Consider the following 23,064-nt stretch of genomic DNA (forward strand, 5'->3'; position numbering starts at 1 on the left):
AACATAATTTAAATTACAGCAAAAATGACATTCAACTTACTTTCACCAAGATTCATGGAATGCCAACAAGGACTATGCAAGAAGTGCCCAGAGAGAGGAAGAGAATTATATAATAGCCTTTGAAACAAGAGAAGTACTAAGATTACTTGGCAGAAAATGATGCAGGAAGACACTGGCAGGGGCAGAGCCTCTCAGGTGATGACTGATATGAGAAGCGACAATGAGGAGGCACCAAGATGTTTGAGATCTGAGGACTCTATAAGTAAACTGCAGTGTAATGGAATACGCAAACAAACCCCAGTGTGAAAGTGCTCTTGGCCAAAATGTTAGGACAGTCCAAAGGTGTCACGCTGTACACGTGGCCAATTTGCGGCAGTGTGATGAGTTGAACATACTTGTGATCAGATTCTGTTAACTTAACAACTGTCCAGGACACTGCAGTGGGAGATGTGACCAAATACATTACACATTACAGTGTATCATTATTTTTTTGCCTAAACTGCGGACCAGCAGCTTTACTTTTCCCAGAATTGGAGAAGCATGTCCTGATCTACCACAAGGTGGCATCCATCCAAATAGGATAGCCATGCTAGTACTGGTGCACATTCAGGGCCATATTTGTGGAGATTTGGCATAGGGCAAGTCACCTTGCTGCGCTGCCCTACACCTAAGTGAAAGGGCAGGAATGCATTTTATTTATGTGATACTGTGCATTCCTGTTCCTTTCCCCTGCACTGGCGCGGTTAGCAGCCTAGCGCCAACGCAGGCACCCTTGCACCATAGTGCAAGGGTACTTGTGTTGTCGCAGGATTGTTTTTGTGCAGGAAGGGACACCTTCTTGCACAGAAACAATCCAAAGAGATGTTTTCCTCTTTCTATGAGTGCTGCAAAATGCAGCACACATGGAAAGAACAAAAAGACGAGGGGAAATTAAAATATTTCTTCCGTTACAACTACTTTGGCAAGGTGTAAGATATTTACGGATTCCCAGGTTTACAGTCCTAGTAAATCTGGGAATGCATCAAAACCCACGGGATTTGGGTGGGAAAACTCACTGCAATGCCCATAGCGCGCCTCCCTGTGCAGAGCAGGGCAGCTTAGCGACTTGCGCTGCCTTGCCTTACTCCGTATCTATGAGGCAATTCAAAGCCACCCAAAGTGGCCTAATAGATATGGTTGAGAGGTTTGCACCGCCGCTGTGTCACTAAAAATGACATAAGGACAGCAAAAGCCTCTCATACACGTGCCTCTTAATATTTAACACACATATTCATTTGCACCAAACTATTTCTCACGTTTTATAGTTGAAAGCAATTAACATTCTTTATCATGCAGGAACTAGGGCAAGTGAACATTTGAAAATGTCACTGAAAATAAAGTACAACACTTTTAGTCCACAAGTTTGTGGGTAGGTGTAGCAAATATTTCATTCTTAAGACAGTATTTAGAGAATTGTGGCGTATTTGTGGGATCTCAATAAATTGGTAATTACTTTCGGCACCCCACAATAAGAATGTTCATTAAATTGATTTTTAAATGGGGAATAACATGCGGAAGTAGTGTTTTCCTGGGCGTACTGCCTTACTAAACTTTGAGCTAGGACCATAATTTCTCTTGTGATAATGGGCACGACGTTCACCTGCACTAAAGTGTTTTTAACCCAGTGCCCATATAATGAATAAGATGTTTCGAGTAGGAAGTTCCTCGGAGGCTAAGATGAGAAAAGACATGGGACAATATCAATTGAAGTCTGGAAAATCGCAGAGTTTTGAAGGCGCTCTGCCCAGGAAATTAGGAAGTCAGAAGACTACGGGCCAAATGTACAAAGCCCTTTTACATTTCATAACGGTCCAAATTGGTATTTCTGGCCGTTAAGAAATACAAAGTGGTCTTTTTTATGTAAAAAGGACCTTGAGGAATCACAAATTGAAATTTCTACCTTGTAGAAATCGCACAACTTGCAAATAGGGATTCCTATTCTGATGTACAAAGCATTTGCTAGATACAACATGGGCATTTCTGAGATGCAATTAACACCGACTTGAAGTGGAGGTAACCAGGTGCAATTTAAAAAAAGCACCCAAAGGTGCTTTTTTTAAAAATGCAATAAAGCCCACACATTCCCCTTAGGTATATGTGTGCTCTACAGGTGCACCCCTATTTTTGAGTAAAAATCAATGGGATTTCTTAATACCGATTTCCTAATAGTGATTCCAACTTTGTACGAATCGCCATTAGGTAATCGGTATCCCTGTACCTAGAATTTTGCGCTTCTTAAATAGCGATTACTACGAAGTCGCTATTTAAAAAAATGCAAAATTGCATTTTTGTACATATGGCCTTACATGTTAAGATCAACTACTTAATTTTCTCTTCTGTCATGCTTTGCAAAAGGGATAAACTGATTGCAAAGTATTTCTTAAATACTTAAATTGCTCCATTTATATATTATGTGGGAGTGATTCAAAACGTTTGATCCCATGTATACTGTTGAACAATGTTAGAATTTTCTTCGACTAAAGCAGTCATTCTAACTAAAGCCCACATTCTCTATGTTGCCTTTAACAGAGAGAAAGGTATTCTGGCAATAAAAAGAACGTTAAAAATGTTGTTAAGCAGGAAGATTATGTTTAACAACAACCAGAGCAAGACATGGCAGCCACTACATGGTCACAGCAAGAGGGAGTCCAGTCTCTAGGGATCTGATAAAACCCTACCTGCATCCTCCACAGCCACCTGGCATTTATCAAGGAGAAAACCGATTGTGGGATGTAAGGATTCTTCTACCTAAATACCCCCTTAGTAGATAATAAAACAATTGTTTGTGTAAGCTTTGGGGACCAGCAGGCCCATCAACAGAGATCAATGAACTACAACTTTTCCTACAAAAAAGCCTTTCTTTGTGGTCCAGGAAATCGAAAATTACTATATACATACATACATAGGCACTTTATATAATATCATCCGTTTATTATTTTTATTTACTTTATATTGTCAGTGTTACTTGTTCTATAGATAGTGAAGAGGAACGAAGAGACTTTTTGGAAGTCTGACCAACTCTTCCATTCTATGATGATCATCAGCATGAAGTGTAACTCACCAGGTCTAGTGAGGTTTTCTCCAGGATGTCCACCAACTTCTCCAACTTGGTTCGGGGGCAGAAGATAAAGTCATCATCAACCCATAAGACGTATTTAGTCGTGACTTGAGAAATTGCCAGGTTACGCCCAGCAAACCACCCCTATAAGATGGAGAGAGAAAACAGAACATTTAGAATAGTAGCCAATTGCTATCCTCCTATCAATGTGTTGTTGCCTCAAGGTTATAGCTGTGTATCTGGGCCAGGCTGAAGCAGCAGCAAAATACAAAAGCTACTCGCACTTTCACCAGGAGTATGTTATTTCCAAACGTTTCAGAAATGTATTCACCCGGGCAAGATCACTTACAATGTGAGATCAGCAGGGATCCCCTGCTTAACGCCTGATGCCCCCCTCCTCCCATAGATATTCCATGTAATTGGACTGTATTGAAACTTTTGCTAGTTTACAATTGTTATCAATAAGTGTCCTGGATACCTGTATTATTCTGTGTGTAACTGATCAGTAGCAGCTAAGCACTCCTTTAACCCCAGCAGCTAGAGCAGCATAAGATTTTGTTTTACCTATGTCTTTAGATCTGGGTTGTAACAAGGCCAAAAGAGTTATTACAGTGTCAGTAGAATTAGTACTGGTGGTCTCTACGGGAAGGAGGCTATCTATTCTTATACTGAATCTAGTTCCGATTTTCCTATGATTCATTTTGATACAACTAATGACTTATTTGTAATGACAAAAGCAATAAAAATAGTAATAATAAGCACAACAGTAATAATAATATAATGATGATGATAATAATAACCGTTTAACTATATGGAATTAATTTTACCTTTAGTGGTGATATTAAGACTCTATAATGTGTGGGAGACTACAATTTGTATATATTGTACTGTTCTTTCTTTCTTATTTTTAAGTGCCCCATGCTATATGGAAGGTAAGTGGGGGCATCATACTGAAAGATAAATGACAAAAGGCCGTCACCCACCTTTAGGTGTCATGCTTCGTCATTGGGCCAGTCCTTACACTAGCACAGATCATGATGGGGCAAGATACTACTCTAATAAAGGGGAGCTCTTGAGGTGCTTCCATAAAGCAGGCCAGGAAGGCATCTTGTCTCAGAGGTGCGGGTGTATGTAATAGGTTGTGTAATGAAAGAAATGCAAAGGGGATGTGTGTAGTAAAAACCAGGAACTTTATTTGCATCCAAAAATGGTAGATTAAAAAGGAAAATAGAGTTAATTCGACCTGTCCTGAGAGGTCAACATGTTTCTGTCCAACGGAGACCCTTAAATGAGGCGCAAGACATTTTTTCAGGACTGCATATTTTTCTCTGCTAATGGTCCTAATTTATGGTAAGGGGAGTGAAAAAGTGTAAATTAATACAATCAGTAGTCAAATGTGCCTTTAGGTTGGTCCAAGTGGTAGTATGACTAAATTATGAGATCTGTTGTCACAGAGCGAGGAACCGCTCTTGTTAAGGCAGCACACTCGGGAGAGGCACAAGTAATCGAGACCCGTGGTCGGGCTTGACTACGGAGTCAGGGACTTTTGCATTTGATGTTAGGTCATACTACCACTCTGATCAATCTGAAGACGCATTTAACCACTAGTTGTATTCATTTAATTCCCTTTATCAAATGACATAAAATTCCCCCTTGCTTTACATTACAGATGATGGCATTCCAGGCACTCGACCTGCAGCATCAAGGCGCTATATGGTCACAAATTCCTATGTGACTTATACATGCTCATAATGTACAGAAGCAGCGCTTTATCCCCTATACATACATCAGAGCCTGCAATCCATGTTTAAAAGCCCATCTTTCTTTTCCCAACTACATGCGACTTGTGATGTTTCTAGTCACACGGACTAAACAAATGCGGTAACCGCTCAACTGCAATAACTTATTACAGTTGAAATCTGATGTCACAATGCTTTCTGCCAAAGCCAGCAGCTAAGATCAAAGGCAGAGCACAATTGCAGCAAAGGTTTATAGAATGAAAACGGGAGCTGCATGTTCCTTCTTCTGGTAAGTTTTTCTAAAATTAAATGTATTTAGCAGAAAGAGGTACTTATTGCAACATATTTATTTATAGTTCATTATAGGAAAGATAAAAACTCTGCAACATTTTTAATTTAATTTACAAAACTTATCCTAATATCTTTTGGCAAAAAATACTAACTGGGTATTAAATTTTGCCGTTCCCACTTCTCCTTTTTGTTCTTCGTATCTGCAACAAACATGAAAGAGCAAGACACTAAAGATTTAAGCAGTTGTGTGAAGGATATTATAAGGAATAAAATATCCTCGACTATACATTAAAAAAATACTGCAAGTCTCCTCAGAGTTCCATGATCTTTTAAAGGAACTCAGCCTTCAGCCTCATTCCTCTATCTAGTCACGGAACTCCCAGTGGTTTGTAATATCTTTATAATATATGGCAGGGTGTTCTTTATCCCATATATTACTAACATTTATTAGTCATGATATCCGTAATCTGATGGTTTCTTGTTATTGACATTAATAATGTTATCATTAATATTATCACTAGCATGATTTATACCTTTACGTAGTAAAGGCATTATAAAACACGGCCTTAACTAAAATTATTGTTACTGTTACTGATAATGTTATTAGTGATATTGTATTATGATTGGTATTAATAGTGTTGAATAATATTGGATATATTAATGATTGTGTTGTAGTTGCTGCCATTATCAATTTTATTAGTATAAGTAGTATTACATCTATTACTATTATAATCATTAGTCATTGTATCAAGCGTGTTTTTTATTATTTCAATTATTGATGACTTATTTTTAATTGGTACTAGTAGAATTAGTGACGGTAGTATCTAATCTGATTTTGTTTTGGCTCACTCTCTCTTTACTATTTATTTCTGACTCAATGACACTTACATGCATTTAGGAGAATTAGTCTGTGATGTATGCTTTAGTCATAGATTGCGTGTGTCAAAGTCAGGTTCCAGAAATTTCCCAAAGCACACTGAATTTAAATCATGTGTGCATCTATTGAATTATGCCAGGAGATGAAAAATGCAGAACAGGAGAGTGGATGGCAGCTCTCCAGTAGCAAGGCTCAACAAGAATGTCAGATTAAACAAGTGAGGGGAACCAGATGAATAGTTTTAGAATAACATTGTTTCCCAGCAAAGTATCACCAATCATACTCTGTTATTTTACAAAACGTTTCTGGTCTCTATGTGAAGATGACCGCCTGTACGCTACTTCGGGGCAAGTGGAATGATGGTAGAGACTGACAGTCAGTACACATTTATAAGTCTGTTCATTGTAGTCATGCCTAGGATATGTGTAATATAACAGATTTTATTTGGTAGGTGAGGATCTATCCATGATCACACAAACCATAAATTGTGCCCCTTATGATGATGATGATTATTGTTAATAATACTACTACTACTACCACTTCTTCTTCTAATAATAATGTTTATTACTGTTTTTCAAGAGGAAATCCATAGACCTCTGAAATTATAGGAGTGTTTGGAAATGTTTCACACTCTATTTTTGAATATACTTATTATTTTTTTTACCCTACATTTAAGTGAGCAAACTGGGTCTGACTACCTACTGGGAAAGTTTGTGAATACCAAAAATATTAGGACTTTTTGTAATCTAATCACAGTTTTAAATTGACCAGCCACCCAACACACAACTCCTTCAACCCCCTGTGTTGCTCTTCTCCACCGAACTCTTATTTCCTCACTCATATCTCTAAACTTCCAAAGAAATTATGTCATACTTTCTGATTTTATGCCAGAATAACTTCCATCTTTACGTGTAAATGTTCACAAATCCTACTTCTATTACCAGGATGCAATACTTGCGCTTTTAAATTACAGTCTGGATTGGGGAACTGAAACTGAGGTGCACAAAAAGTTTTGAAAGTTTTAAACATACATTTTATCTTGCTCCAAGAACCTCTAACATTGTATTTCCAAAGGAAGCATCTCCGAAGACACACTTTTTAAACCCCTCAATTGAGGAACTATTATGCCATAATGGAATGTATGCACATCTCCATATACCACCTTTGGAATATTACTTTTTAAAATTACTTCGACAATTTAATATGTTTTATTTATGCAGTTTTCACACAGACATGAGTCAAGTGAAAAAATGAAAATGTTTGATTTACTCACAATAATAGACAAATGTTTGACTACTAAAAGTTATTTTGTATAACATGAAAAAAGCGATAATTAACACTTGAATGTTGACTGTCACCACCATGTGTCATATCTTAACTGATAATTTTAAAACCAATCCTGCACTAAACCCAAAAACTAAAATACACCTTTACGATTGATTAAAGGAGCATTATTTGAATAGTAAAGAAAAAACAACAAAAGCTCACTGGCCTAAATTACTGCAGCTTTTCTCGAGAGCTATGTTACAGGGGAGCTTGTACTCTGCTTTCTATTGTTTGTAGGATACAGAGTGCAGAAGGGCTTCCACAGACCAAAGCATTTGTGATGGTCTGTGACTCTGACCCTTCTAAACTAGCATCACCAAGCTGTCTCAAATGTTTTATTATACAACTCTATCTTTTTAGGATGGTAGGAAACTATGGAGTTCACTTTTACAAATGTCATCAAATTGTATGAAAAATATGATTTCATTTCACAAAATTTGATAAAACTTTTAGGTCACACTTTGAGACAGTTTTAGCTGTGTGTCCTTAAAATACCTACTTTGTATAATACCATTTAATACAGTGGGCTGTAGGCCTGTGCATTGGTTATAATTGGTTAGCTTTCTTGTGAATCTCATTTGCTTGCTTCTTTGTCAATTACCTTTCTTCAATTTCTTGTGTTCCTCCCTCTTTCTTAACCATCCATTTGATTGGATGACTTGTGTTCTTCTACTGCTTACATTCAGGAAACTACATTTTTCTTTTGTGTGCATCACTGATATGTAAATGTAAATTCATACGTGTAAAGCGCACTCCGACTCTAAGGTATCGAGGCGCTGGACGCATACCGCTGTGGAACCCCTCCTGGCTTTTTCCCTGTGAGGTGCCCACTCCTGGGCAACCCCCAAGGTGAAGCCAGGCATCCCAGCACTGTTGGGGCCATTGTGGAGATTAAGCAAGTTATTGCCCAGAGTTGCAGAGGGAGACCCATGAATTAGATTAGGCACCGAGGCGAGAAATATCCTGTCCAGGGAAATGGAGCCCAAGAACCGCTGAGGCAGGAATTGAACCCTGGTCCCAGGCTAGATCTGTGCATCAGGGTCTGCCTCTCTAACCATTGTGCCACACTTCTCCACTACAATATGATTTGCATGTGTTTTCTTGATCCCTCTCTTCTTCCCTATGAGCTGCTTCGCCATTCAAACCCCATGCCATCCCATTTTATTTATTCAATTTTTTAACTTTTAGAGGACAGCTGCAATTCACTTGATGGTTACCTCCTTTTCTTCAGATGTTCTTTTGTTTTTAATTTACCACTTTCAGTTGGCTGCTGTGTCATGATGTATACATCTGCATGCATGGTGACACATAGACATTGCATATATAATGAAGCTTGAACCAAAACTCAAAATGGCCACCACGTCAGCACCAACAACAAGCATTTTTCTTCTTTTTGCTGATGTGAGTAGGCACTGATAACTAGAATCAACAAATTCAAACGGTTGGCTAATGCCTTTCAAAAGCAAGACCGATTATCTTTGCCAATGCTTGTTTTAAAATAGTAACAGTCGGCAACAATAGGTGAGAAAAAACCCTGAAAGTTTAATTCAGCTTTTTTTGAGCAAAATATTTTACTGAAAAAAACTCAAGTTGATGTTGTGCAGAACGTTTCTACGCAAATGAAAAAAGTCACTAGAAGCATCATTGTAAAAAAGGCATTTTCATAAACCTGCATACAAATGACTTTTCTTCGGTTACATTTGAAGAAAAATAATTTGATAACCCCCTACTTTTCCCAAACTTTAATAAACTTATAGTAAGAGGGAAAAGCTGTGCTTTCCTACTGAAGACTCCGCAAGGGGATTTGTGCCAATGACTGATACAAAAACTGGAGAACACATTTGAATCAAATTTGGAAGGCAAATTACATTTGGCTCCATTCATCACCTTTAGAATATATGTTGAAAATCCCTTCAAAGGTTTTAACTAGATTCAGCATAAAAGGTGACAAAAAAGCACTTCCTTGTTACACACACTAACAGCAATTAGTAGTAACTGCCATTTAGGATTTCAAAATAGGTGCCATAAAAAAGATGGCAGTACCTTTGAAAACCTTGAAATACAATTTAAAAGCTATCACTGAGGGATGTTAAAGCCACAGAGCTTCAAATGTCATTGCATTTGCTAGTGAAAGTAAAAACAAAAATTAAATCAACTTTTCTGGGTGCACTTACCAATGGGGTACATCATCTACACACAGGTTGGCTAGTGAGAAGATGTGAGTTCCTAAAAGGGATGATTTTGTGATGTTTAAGGCTTTCACTCCTTAGCTCACTTAGGGATTGTTTTAGACTTTGGTGGATGGGATACTCCATCACAAACGTGCCGGATATCCTGTATGTTGTGTTACAAGTACATTATATCCTATGGCACTTGTAATACCCTGGACAGGAAATCCGTCGCGTTTGTGATTGAGTATCCCATCTGCCACACTCTAAACCAAGCCTATTATCGTTTACAAGATAAAAATGGTAAATTACCATCATTAACCGATAGGGCTTATATCTTGGCGGAGAGGGAAATCTGTTGAAATGGCAATGGAGTTCCATCCCCCCACAGACTATGGTCCATCTGCAGGATTAAAATTCGGGCAGACCATAGTTTGACAATGGGGGAGACTCCTCTGCCTCTGCTGTGGTCAAACTGATCCAATGTCTCGAAGGAGTAAGGGCCATCTGAGGCTTGGCTATATGCCTGCCCACCTAATATACATGGGCAGAGATATAGCTGGTTTTCAATGCCCATCACCAGTAGAAAAAAACATGGCAGTAAGGGGCACTGAAAAGTGCTCAATGCGCCCTTTTCATGGGAGGAAGCTCCTATTGCTAGGAGGGGTATTTTTTGTTGTTGTTGTTTTCAAAAAGAAAATCCCGTGTTGGGATTTTATTTTTGAAACTAAAAAAAAGGTAACTATATTGTACAGCTTTGTCATGTTTGACAGAGCTGTCCATCAAAGTTGTAATGCACTGGCAGAAACCATTGCCACAGAGGACATTGCGTAATTTGGAAGACAGCACCTCCATCAGGGCAATGGAGTAATTTACTCCATTACACTGGCAGAGGATCAGCCCCTAAATGCTTTAAGAGTTTTTGTACCAAATCAGAAAGGTGTCCACAGTTTCTACACGCCGCTTTCTTTGGCCTTCATAGCTTTGCATGCTGCACATGAATGAAAATGTCAGAAATTGAAAGCTTATGTTGGCATATATATATATATATATATACAGCATTCCATTGTGACATAAAACAAATTGTTCCCCTGTTTGCAAGATTTACACACCACTAGGTCCAAATGGGCCTCATCGGTGACAGATTTTCAACCTAACCTCCCGCTACATAAAATTTCAGGCTCAAGGTTATCTTATTTTAACAAACCTCCTGTGAATGTCCTGAAAATATGGCATGGGTTATTTTCTCATGTTCAAATGTGGAACAACCATGCTATATGGAGTCCCAGAGCAACGAACTGTCAACCCCCCTCCGTCTGTACATTCAGTAGTTTTAAGCACACCTGAAGAGGGCTATAAAGCAAGCCCCTACAGCCCCTGTGGCGTAGGAGGTTCGCAACATTTCAAGGGTTCCCCACTCTTGAGGGAGTCACCTTACAGAGCGAGGCCTAGGAGTATCAGTGGGATATGGAAGAGTGAGGGGCCTCTCTTCACAATCTGCAGCGGGCCCTATCATTTTGTGTTACATCACTACACACGAAGGTAGGCGTTCCTCACAATCAGCAAGTTAGATGTTGCTGTGGAGTTGGTTCCCAACTGCTTTAAAGGTGTCTGACTCATTGTCATGCATAAATGTTTCTTTCCTTTAGCTGCGAGCGCTCTTGTTCTTCAGAAGACAGGGGTGCCTCTGGCAGTCAGCTTCCGGCAGTGATCCAGGAATCCTTTGAGTGACAAGATAACAAAGCTTTCACTTTACCATTTAAAACCTAACCGGTTTATCCAGAAGCACCCCTTCAATGAAATGCGACGCTGTTCCTGGTAAGTGATTCACAGGTCTTAAAAGAGCACCAAGCATGCTTTCGATGGCTCTGCAAATTTCGCAAACATTATCTTTCATGCATCGTATAGACTTTTTGTAAAATAATTTTTATTACAATTCAAAAAATCACAGCAATAAAATGCGAAGTTCGCAAATTGCAGTATAGGTCCAAGTAAACGCATCATAAGATAAAACAGTGGCGAAGGCGAGCAGAGAAGGTAGAGTCCCATGTGTGCCAGAGAGGGCTTCAAAAGCAGCTTTCAGTAGGAGCATCTGGTGGATAACGACACAAATCAAACATCCCACACCTGTTGCCATATGTATTTACAGGACAGGTATTCATTGCATTCAATAAGTGCCCTAAAGTTCCAGGGCACTCCGAGTTGGCGGCCTGACAAAGTAGGTCGTTTTTTTATTGTTTAGTTATCATTTTCCAAAAACAGCAGGTTGCCCAGTGAAGTATATACACAGAGAGTCCTTATAGTAGGATCTTTGACCAAACCCATTATTAACACCAAATTGCTTAATTTGATATTACTATTGGAAAGGTACAATCCTGACGTGTACCCAGTCTATTCACGGCAGGAGGCTTCTACCAACTATCACGGAACGTGACAGAGGTGAGGTGGATGTCTGATGTCTGAAGTGGGCCTAAGAGGCCGCTGGCGTGGAAGGGAGGACAGTCACAGAATGCTTTACAACACGTCTACGTAGAGCAGCAAACAGCAGGTGGACATCAGCATCTTGGAGAGTACGGCAGAGCAGGTCAGATGGCTGATGTTAAGTGATGGTATTTCAGGCGGCCCCGACTGTCTCTGGGCCTACAAGACGACAGCATTAGCTCTGTAAGAAGTTCCATTGCTTCATTACAATATATCAAAAAGTTTAGCCATTGTTTGACATTCGGGCATCATCCCCAAACCCAACAGCAAGACTCCTCCTTCTTGGCCAGCGAAGGTGCAAGCGCAATAGTTCTTTTGTGTAGTGAGACAGTCTCCAACCCAGCCCAGCAATCTTAGTACCCAATTGTATTTCATAGTCTATCATGTGTGATAGCGCGGTCTGCACCTCACGCCAATATGAGAGAACTCCATTTCATGGCCAAGTCCTACAGCGCCACCCATTGCACTGGCCGTTGTTCTTGGTCGGGTGGTGTCTTGCCAAGCAGGGATGGAAGCAGTACAGGTGCTGCTTCATCTAGCTCGACCCCAATGTGCAGCATGTAAGGGGCGGAATGAAATCAGTAATGGGCAAAATGCACCTAATAGTTACTCCAGATAGGTTGCCAAATGTAAGTATTCCTTCCTGATCCAGGTAAGGCATTCCCTTAGATTTCTAATGCATAGAGTCATATTGTCCGCACACAGAGATAGCAGGATATGACAGCTAGTGTATCTCAGACCATATGTAGAGTAGTGCTGTCTGAGCCTAGCGGTCAGTGGCCCCAGTGCTAGTGCAAATAGGGCAGGTAAAAGAGGTCAGCACCGTTGCATCCTGCTGGAGCTATCAATAGCCCTTGAGGTGACACCATTGATAGGGACTCAGGCTACCAGGATGTATATAATAATCAAACCCAATCTATAAATGCCAAGGGTCTACCCATTCTATTTGATATAGTGAGGAAAAACTCCCACTCTAGGAGTCAAACGCGTCCAAGAAGATGGCTGTGGCATCCAGATCTGGGTTTAAGTCATTTAATATGTCATAAAAGAGTACTTGATTATGAGGTTTTGAGCTGTAAAATAGATAGCTTCTTAGTGTACTCCAGATGTATCAGGACCGTGAAGAGGAGGGTAGCAATTCTTCATACATTTCGAGCTGTTCATTGCAGAATACAGGGCCTATGAACCAATTGTCTTGGGTCGATATTCATCCGGGCCTCAATGCACGGCTTCCTGTAGTTTTTTTGAGCAGCAGTTCTAGGGCGACAAGCTTCCTACTGCCCACTGGAACAGACGTTGGGGTCTGATGTGATGGGGTGCCCTATAACTGAGACTGACTGATCACCTTAGTAACTGTTTTCCAGTATTTATTAATCTGCGGAGAGTCCCCGCTAAATGTAGGAAATTAGAGTCCATAGCCGTACTTCTATAGCAGAGAGCATTTTCCCTGAGGCCACTCTTCATTAGGCTAAGTAGGAAGTGATGTATTTAATGCAAACATTTGAGGTGTATAATACGTAGCCTCCTGTGGGGTGACAGTGCTCCGCTCTGTAAACAAGGGGAGGCCCAGTCAGCTTCAGAAATAGGATTATTTTTCAAGCATGCAGTCTTTTTTATCTCGAGAATGGTTTGAGGATAGGAGCTTCAGCTTGCACAGAGCTGGTCAGGCTGTGGTAAGACCCCTAGGGGATTTGGCAGAGAAAAGCAATATTAGAGTTGTGATGTGAGGGGCTCTTAAGTAGGAACTTGATGAACGAGCAAAGGCCGCCCCCAAAGGGGGCATTACGGGCCTGCGCCATAACAGCCACCTTGGACCCGTAAGGTACCGGTCTAACCGGTTTTCAGGAATCTCACGCCCGCCCAGAAGGGGCACCCTCCCACCTCCAAAAAAAAACACAAAAAAAACAACAAGCTGGGGGAGAGGGCGCGAAGAGCCGGATGGCCAATGGCCAAACCCCCAAATTAGGAAACAAGGTAACACCGGAAAGGGGCTGAGGGGGGACATTTAAGGAGCGCTCTGTCCTGGGGAAGGACAGACAGACGACCCAGGACGACGCGCTGGAAGGACCATAGAAAAACCACCCTGACAGCAACGCATCCAGTCGCGATGCAGGACAGACAGAAGGGAAGAAGGGGCAAGCGGAAAGTAAAGGAGGTTTTGCCAAAATTGACGGTAAGCACACCGAGTAAGGCGGTGTGCAAAGGGAAGGCCACACACCTGGGGATGCCTTATGGCAGGGTGAAAGGAGGCCGGATAAGGGGAGTAAGCGGAACATGCCACTCACAGCCCAGACCCGCCAGGTCGGATGGCAGGGCATAGGTACACGACAGGTAGCAGTTGGGCCTAATCCAAAACTATAGGCTACCCCCTCGGAGAAACATGGTAAAACAAACCCTATGGACTGAGCCCCCTCCAAAAACGAAATGTGGGATTGCCCATGGACATAATGGGTCAAAGAGACATGACAAACAGAGGCCAGGACTCAAAGGCCGATCAGTCACTGCAGTTTCTTTAATCCTATTTTGAAATCAGTTAAAATCTTTTGTTATTGAGTAATGAGACCACCAAACTAAGTGTGATGATATTATTTACAGAATTGTGATTGAATTAGCAGTGAAGTTAATGCTTAACGAATCCATTGAATGTAAGAAACTTACGGGCAATTACACATTTGTCTATGTCAATAAAAGCGGCCAATTTTATCCACTGTTAAGTTTTGCATAGCGCTTGGTCTGTTCAAACGCCGCTTGCATTATTGGGGCAATGTTGACAAGTGCGGGAGTTAGTAGCCCTGCGGGTGTCACGTAGTCTCTTCGCATGTCAAAGTGAGTCCTGTGTGGGACAGAAGGCCGGGCGATTAAGGCAGCCTCAACCGGGACCTAGAGCACATGTTCCCCACGCAGATGTCCAACAGCCAACAGTATCGATTTTAGAACGTCTGCTTGCGTTTTTTTTAAAGCATGAGAGGGGCTCGTGATGCGCTGTCTCCCGCTCTCTCTATTGCCAAATGAGGTAAGAATGTTCCCGGATAGAACCAGAATAGGGCACATTGCACATGGGCACAAAGACAGGAGAGCCCCAGGTCCGGCGCTGCACATCTACCCTCATGATAGGGCAAGGGAAGAATTTTTCATTTGATCATGTGTGTTTGCCGAACCAGGCCAGGTTATTAATCAGTAACAAGTGGAAGTGAAAAAGTGTCTGGATAGTGACAGCAGGTGATGTAATAACTCTAGGCGAACTTTGGAAAAACAATCATCTTTATGAGGGCAATCATGTCTGCCAACCATAAAGATAAAACAGCTTGGCAATTTATCTGAGCCTCTAGATTAATCATTGCCAGACAATAGTTTACTTTGACATGGTGTCAGGATCACAATTGAGCCATACACCAAGGTATGTTACAGACTATGTGAATCACTCGATTGGGAAATTGTGTGGGGAATTTCTGACTTATGGGCTTAATAGGGAAGACAAGTGCCTTTCTCTATTTTATGTTCACGTCAGAGAGGCAGCCAAACTTTATATATTCGCTTATAAAATACATTGAAAGTTGTCTCTGGGGTCTTAAATATAGATCACAATGTCGTCTGCGTATAATGATATGAGTAGTTTCCGGTATGTGAAGCTTAGAGCACACTTTTAGTAGTGTTGCCTTACCCTGCAAGCGAGAGGCTATAGTCTAGTACAAGGGCACACAAAATTGCAGATAAAGCCGATGCCTGCCTAGTGCCACACGTACTTGTCACAAGGTTACAAGAGGACTGCCGCCACCTCCAGGCATGGATCCAGTTGTCTGAATTCAAGTGAAAATTGTAAACAAGATTTGGTATGTAGATATTGTAGAGAGAAAACCTGATCAGTTAGGTGGCACAGGTCAGGATTTTAGCAGGTATTTTAGTATTACTATTAATAAGTGACAATTGCTTGTTTGGTTCAGAGAGACTTGTTGGTTTGTCAATTAAAGAAGAGTGACCAAGAGAGCCACTCTCTTATTGATGTAGAGAGAAAGCTTTTCTCCTCAAAAAGCACCAGCTTCAGGCCAAAATAGAAGTGTATTCTTTATCGAATTTACCCGGCAACTGCTTGTGTGATGAGGATTTGTATAGCACATAAATCACCTGAGGGGGTATCCAGGCATTAGGGCAGATGTGTAGGCTGGTCAGAGCTCTTAGTTGAACAATCAGATCTTAAGAGTCTTGCAGAACTAGAATAGAGATGTGGAGGTCCTGGCGTGATGGGGAACGTTGTTCCAGGGTTTGGCAGCAATGTAGGAAAAAGAGTATTCTCCTGTTTTGAGTCTGTGGATGTGTGGTATCTGTGTGAGCCCAGGTGTGGCTGAGCGAAGTTGCCTAGTTGGATGATGGTGGGTTAGGAAGTCAGGTCCAGTGTTGTGGAGGGCTTTGTAGGCATGGATGAGTGGTTTGAATCGGAAGCACTTTAGGATGGGTAGCCAGCATAGCTCTTTGAAGTGGGGCGTGGTGTGTGTGCTGCTTGGGATGTCGGGGATGAGTCTGGAGGCGGTATTCTGGGTAGTCTGTAGTCTTCGTATGAGCTGGTTCAAGATACAGGTATAGCGTGCATTGCCGTAGTACAGTCTGCTGGTGATGAGAGCCTGGGTGACAGCGCGTCTGGTGTTTATGGGGAGACACCTGAATATCTTGCAGAGCATACGTAGGATGAGGAAGCAGGAAGAGGTTTTGGTGTTCACCCGTTTGGACATCGTGAGTTAGTCGTCCAAGATAATTTTGAGGTTTCTGGTGTGGTCTGTGGAGGTGGGCTTGAGTCCCAGTTTGTGTGGCCATCAGGAGAAGTCTCATGGAGAACTCTTATTTCTGAAAATCAGGACTTCCATTTTGTCAGTGTTGAGTTTTAAGCTAATTCTGTTCATCCAGTTTGCCACATTGACATGAAGGTTTGAAGTTGATCCTGGTGGTGTGGTTGTTATCTGTGAAAGAGAGGATGAGCTGAGTGTCATCTGCGTAGGAGAAAATGTTGATTCTCTGGGATCTTATGATGTGGGCGAGTGGTGTATGTTGATGCTGAAGAGGGTAGGGCTCAGCAATGACCTTTGAGGGACTCCGTAGATAAGGTTCTTGGGTTCGTTGGTGGACAGTGGGAGTCTGACTGATTGCGTTCTATCAGGGAGGAAGGAGGCAAGTCCTCTCAGGGTGGGTCCTTGTATTCTGGAGTTGTGGAGTTTTAAGATGAGCGTGTCATGGAAAACTGTGCCAAATATGATGGAGAGGTCAAGTAGGATGAGAGCTGCTGTTTCCCCTTTGTCGATGATGGTCTGGTTGTCATCAGTTGCTGCGACGAGGGTGGTCTCCGTGCTGTGGTTGCCGTGGAAACCTGACGGAGTAACGTCCACGAGATAGTGCTGTTCTAGATGGTTAGAGAGTTGCCTGTTGATTGCATTTCCATAAACTTTGGATGGGAAGGGCAGGAGCCAGGTGGGTCTGTAGTTGCTGAACTCTTCCGGGTTTTCTGAAGGTTTCTTCAGGAGAGCAGTGACCTGTGCGTGTTTCCAGTTGTCTGCGAAGGTTCCGCTATGGATGGAGGCATTGATGATGGTGGTGAGGTTGGAATTAATCAGGATTTCTCTTAGGTTGTCCGTGCCAGGAGCTTATTACCCAGCAAACTTTGCATAGTTGCTACTATCTCTTCCATAGTTATAGGCTCCATAAGAAACTCCTGGTGACCATCACCCAACCAGGCAAAAGTGATGTTATCCAGATAGTATAATGTCTGACATACTACCGCTTGGGTTTTAGTTATATGCAAGTCTGTGTAGAAGGCAGAAAGTCCCAGAGTATACTCTCAGATTCATGACAGTATGGTCCTTCTTCTGAGAATATTTAAGTTATATCACTGGTAGCCACATGTGTTTCAGGGTGTCTGCTAGGGTCTTGCCTTGTCTCTCTCCTTCCACATAACCATATACTGTTACTCCCTGGTTAGGTGCTTACTCTCCCCTTCTACAACGACATTATATTCTTTTTGATTTTGTTTTGTTGAATGTCAGCTAATAGGACGTGGTTGGTGCTTGTCATATGCTTTATTTCTAGTTCATAGATTTCTTGTTCTAATCTCCTCATGTGGGCTGTGAGTGTTTAAAGTATTGCATTCTGTTTGGCTATGTAAACTCCCCTAATGACCACCTTGAAGGCTTCCTTCATTGTGCTTATGCTATTAGCAGAACAAATATTAGTACTAAAGTACTCTATGATTTCCTGTCTAAGGTCATCTCGGAACACAGCATCAGACAGCACCACAGGCATAGCCTCCATGAGAATAAAGCATGGTGGAAGTCAGAGAATTTCTGACACAACAGGGCGGTGGAGTGTTACACAACCAGTGAGCATTTACCAAGGTCCTTGTGGGCGAATAGCCCAGCCTGGACCAAGAATTATGTACAGAGGACAGGGATATGCCCTCCTGCGTCATGTGGTGCCTAGTTCTTCATTAGCTATCTGGTAGTGCACCCTAAGTATATCACTGAGTGCTGCAGAGTCCACCGTTTCTGTTTGACATGTCCTCTGCAGGGTATAGTACTATGCTGAACCCCCCTTCAAAAGGATCACCCAAGGGAACAGAGCAAGCACTTTGTTTTATAGTTAAGAGTCATCAATATTAGGGACATATGTGTTAACTAATGGAAAGAATTTTCCACAGAGTGCCCTGCACTACAACAAACTTACCTTGGTCATGTGATATTGAGCATTGAAGGTGAAATTTCCCACCCCCCAACTAAGATAATCGCTCCCTGAGAGTATAATGTTGCAAAACTAAACATGGTCCTTTGGGCTATTGACCCCGCCAATAACCTTGTAGGTGAGTTTCTTGAGTATGGCAATCTTCGCCTGTCAAAATACGCCAACATCTATCTAGTCTTACAAGGATTTTTAATCCTCTGCCATTCTACGTGATATATTTAGCAGACATACAACCTATGAGATTTGTGTTGCAATGAGTTAGGCAAAGAATGGTGTTCTTAGTGCCCACATTAAACAATAGTAAAATGCATCCCTTTGTGTGAGGTATGTGAAGAAATTGAACAGAGCAAAAAACAACCCAGATTAATCCACCCCACCTATACTGATATCCTAATCATGTCAGTGAGCAGCAAGAACCCCGCCCCTCAAAACAGAGATCAACAGATCCTTATTTGTGCAGAACAAACTTCCCATGCAGGTATTTCTATGGGGTGCACTCTGTGGTGAGAAAGCACATCCACCAAAGGGTGGAAGTAGGCAGAAGGGGAAAGGGGTAGCAGCGTTTTTATAATATACCCACAGGAAGGTGAATGGCACCTGCCCCTTAGTCACTGTGTTGTGGCATGAAGAATTATGCAAAGTAGTATGTAGACATTTTTACTACTGGCCAACTACGCTCAATATCAGCATGTAGGCAATATGCACACTTAAGTATCAACCAGGATAACTGATATTATTCAGTATTAGTTGGGTGAGCAGCTACAGATGTCCTGTTAGCAAGTGCGAGGAATCCAAATTTTAATAAACCTCTTTTAACAGGGAGGGCGTCTGATGAGGCTTGGAGAAGACATGCGGTTTTCTCTGGGGAGATAACTTTAGTTGGGCAGGAGATAACATAGCATATGCTATCCCAGTCTGCTGCAGCTGAATAGGAGGCCTTTTTAAGACAGGTCTTTTTTCTCCATTGCTGGCAGGAAACCTGTGTCTCTGTCTCTGAAATTGAGGAGATGGATGATCATGGGGTACGAAATGAGGCCCTGAAGGAGCCTGAAGTATGACACAACAATGTGCGCGCTCAGGGTCGGACTGGCCTACAAGGTAATCAGGTATCCCCTGATGGGCTGGTCTGAACAGCAAGTGTGTGGGACATTTTTTGGGCTCTTGTGAGCCTGTTTTATTTTCTTGTGGGCCAGTTTTTACTGTTTATGTAGCTGATATTACCACAAATATTGCCTACAGCGAGCACAAATACATAGATTTCCAGATACCTTGCTTAACACTTATATAGAGTGTCATTACAAGTTCAAAACTGCACCAATTTGCAATTTGAGCTGCTTTTTACCCATCTGATGTGCTACTGGTGGCTACTTTCATTTTGGTGCTTGCGCCTATTTCCTGTCTCAGCTCGACCTTATGTGCGATCTATCACAAATAGAGGTGAGTGTCCGCTCTAAAGAAGTTAATATGTCTTCTCCATAGGGTGTCTAGCACATCAAGGATGCCTTCAAATCTTCATTTTTAGACTTAATCAAATTCCGGACCTTGCCCATAGGAGTTTTTCATTCCATCCTCGACATCAGAAATACATTGGCCTGCCTCTATCAGATAGTGTTCTTGTTTATCCATTTTTGAATTCATGAGTTCCATCGTAGATGTGAGTGGATTAATTTTACTATACATGGATGAAGGCCTTTGCTGCATCACTTTGAAGAGTGATTTTACATCTTAGTTTTATCATCTACACTAGTCTACTGCAAGCCATGTCTACTCATTGCAGCATCTGTAGTCTGTCATTTTTGTGGATTTTGAGATTTAAAAGGCAACTTGAAGTCCTTATTGTCGTTTGTGCCCTTGGCTATGTTTTGAGTGTGTGTGTGTGTGTATGAAGGGTGGGGGGCTGGGGGCTAAAGCCAACGTACTACCAAACATGATGTAATACTAACAAAAGGAGATGATTGTGCTCAAGTCACAGGTCCCTTGACCCACACCACAGAGGAAATAGGACTATGAAGGCTATCCCAGACAATGCACAAAGGTCCATGCTTAATAGGCTTCAGCACAGGGGCAGGCCACCAGTGTTTCCACACACTGGAACTAAGAATCACTACAACCAGGGCCACCACTAGGGGGTCTCATCTATGGACTATCTACAAATGCGAAGAAGTCTGACAGCGAAGCCAGTGAAGCTTTAACACAGGGTGATTGTAAATATGTGCTTAATGGGCTGCAACAGTTAAGATAATGATGAGAAATGTTCTACCAAATCCAAAATAATCAACCGTATAGCTATGCACTGAGTGTACCCTGACCAAGGAGGCAGCACAGATCCCACCCTCGACTCTCAGCAGCGCCGCAGGACACCCCACTTCCTGGGCAGCACACTTGCTGTGCCCCAGGAATATGTGGGCAGGGAGGAGCCTGCTTCACTACACACCCCATTCAGCAGATATCAACAGTGTCACGACTCTGTCCCAGGGCGCCAGTCCTGTGTGGGCTGTCCAACTGCAGCTCCGGACCACTGCAGGGTACACTCTCACCCAGGTTCAGCCCTGGATTACTTGGCATCTGGTGGTCTTTACAGCACCATGGAAGCGAGGAGCAAGGTAGCACCATCCCCTTGGCCCCCCAAAAACCTACTTTTATACTCGCTAAGCCACTCTGCCAGCACCTCAGCAGCCATGCCCAGACAGGTCCAGAGCCAAGCAGTACTTGTGGAAAGGCCTGGCCCAGCTGCATCAAGATGCTGGAGAGCACCAAGAGCACAGAAGGGCAGAATTGCAGCTCCCCTGTGTGATAGTGCACACACAAAATGTATTCCAATATTGTCTTTTGTAAATGAAAATATTGTGGAAGACTGTACTGTCTAACCTCCAGGGCCTTACTAAAGAGCAGCCATCTTGGAGTACAGCACTTTGGTGCCTCCGCACTTTATAGTCATAGAATCACCAAGTAGGCCACATTGATCTCACACAATCCAGTCTTTCTTCACAGATTTAGCTACGAGAATGTCCATAACTTTGCACTTAAGTCTATCAGTGGCAAGAACAATCAATTCCAAGGTTGGAGTGAGTGTTCAACAAGTCTAGAGAGCTGTACCCCTCCATGCGACTGTGTGTTAGGCATATAAGAGATTATAAAAAGCATAAGGGGGTGAAGTGGCTGCCTCAGATCAGATACTTGCACCAGCTCCAGTGATCATTTATGCATCAATTACGTAAATTGGACTCCAAAACACAACACTGCTTTACCCTCTGCAAAAGAGGAAGCTTGTTGCAATGCTGGCCATTATTGCAATGCCTCAATCCTACAAAGTTCAGCATGTCATTGAAATGTTTGAATAAGCACCCAGAACCAATAAATGCTCCACCTGCCTTTGCCTATCTCTGATGACGCTCTGAAAAACCACTGAAAATTCACCATTTATGGAGTTTTGTGTCACGCTCAATAAGTGAGATAAGTACATGTTGACATTGTAAATGTGTTTACCAGACTGGCCAGTGCTGTCATAAGGACCTTGTCCCCCTCTGTGTCAGATACGGTTGAGTAAGTAGGTTCTTATTAAAAAGGGTCGTGGGGGGTCATGTCATAAAAGGATCAGCAAAAGAGAGAGAGACGTTTTATACACACTCATGACCAAGCACCGGAACGGAGAGGGTGGAATTACTCCCGAGGCCGATATAACGTTAAACACTAACCAAGAAATGAAAGTCCATTAGCGTATGTTCCCTAGAAAAATGCCTCTATGAATCATGTCGAGCACAGGAACATTTCTCGCACCTATAAAGGTATGTTGTCCTTAATATCCGGTGTAGTGTGCACGAGGGACACCGGGGAGGAATTAGAAGGTTGTACAGTTTGTTAAAATGTGGTCAAATTCTGCAATTGATCCCTCTTAAAAGGCGACTGGTTCTTGTTTCTAGGTTTTAACCCAGCGTCACCCCAGGCATGCAAAGGGGTACACTTTCGGATGAGCTAGGGGTTGCCATGGCTGTGTCTATTTTTGTGCTATGCCTATACTGCTGCTCCTATCCTGTTTTGTAAATCCTATTAGTCACTCTAAATGTAATCTTTTAAAAGTAGGAGTTATTTCCTAGTTGAACTGGCGTGCGTTTTCTCCGCTTAAAATCTTAAGGGTCACCTTCAAGTATGTAGTCATTGCGCAGAGGTCACGTTACTGTGAAGGCACATGGACAAAGCAGCGATGACACAAGATGTAAAGCTTGATTACTGGTTCTGGAAAGTATTTCTCTGCATACCACCGTCTCAAACAGATGTTTCAAGCTCTCTTAACATTACTACACATTTGGCCAGATGTGTGGCTGGCTCATTGGTACTTCTACCAAGAAACTGACATGTAACTAATAATGT

At 42.1% G+C, this 23,064-nt stretch overlaps 1 protein-coding gene across 5 annotated transcripts in view; it reads right to left on the reverse strand.

The window, feature by feature from the left end:
- The window catches only part of B4GALNT1 (beta-1,4-N-acetyl-galactosaminyltransferase 1), a 556,280-nt gene that overhangs the window by 27,500 nt on the left and 505,716 nt on the right, over positions 1–23,064 (reverse strand). For all 5 annotated transcript variants that reach the window (XM_069230844.1, XM_069230843.1, XM_069230845.1 and 2 more), the window contains one exon: positions 3,101–3,241. In XM_069230844.1, the coding sequence (XP_069086945.1) occupies positions 3,101–3,241 (141 nt within the window). The remainder of the gene's footprint in view (positions 1–3,100; positions 3,242–23,064) is intronic.

The sequence above is a fragment of the Pleurodeles waltl genome, chromosome 4_2 (genome assembly GCF_031143425.1).
Source record: "Pleurodeles waltl isolate 20211129_DDA chromosome 4_2, aPleWal1.hap1.20221129, whole genome shotgun sequence".
NCBI classification, from domain to species: domain Eukaryota; kingdom Metazoa; phylum Chordata; class Amphibia; order Caudata; family Salamandridae; genus Pleurodeles; species Pleurodeles waltl.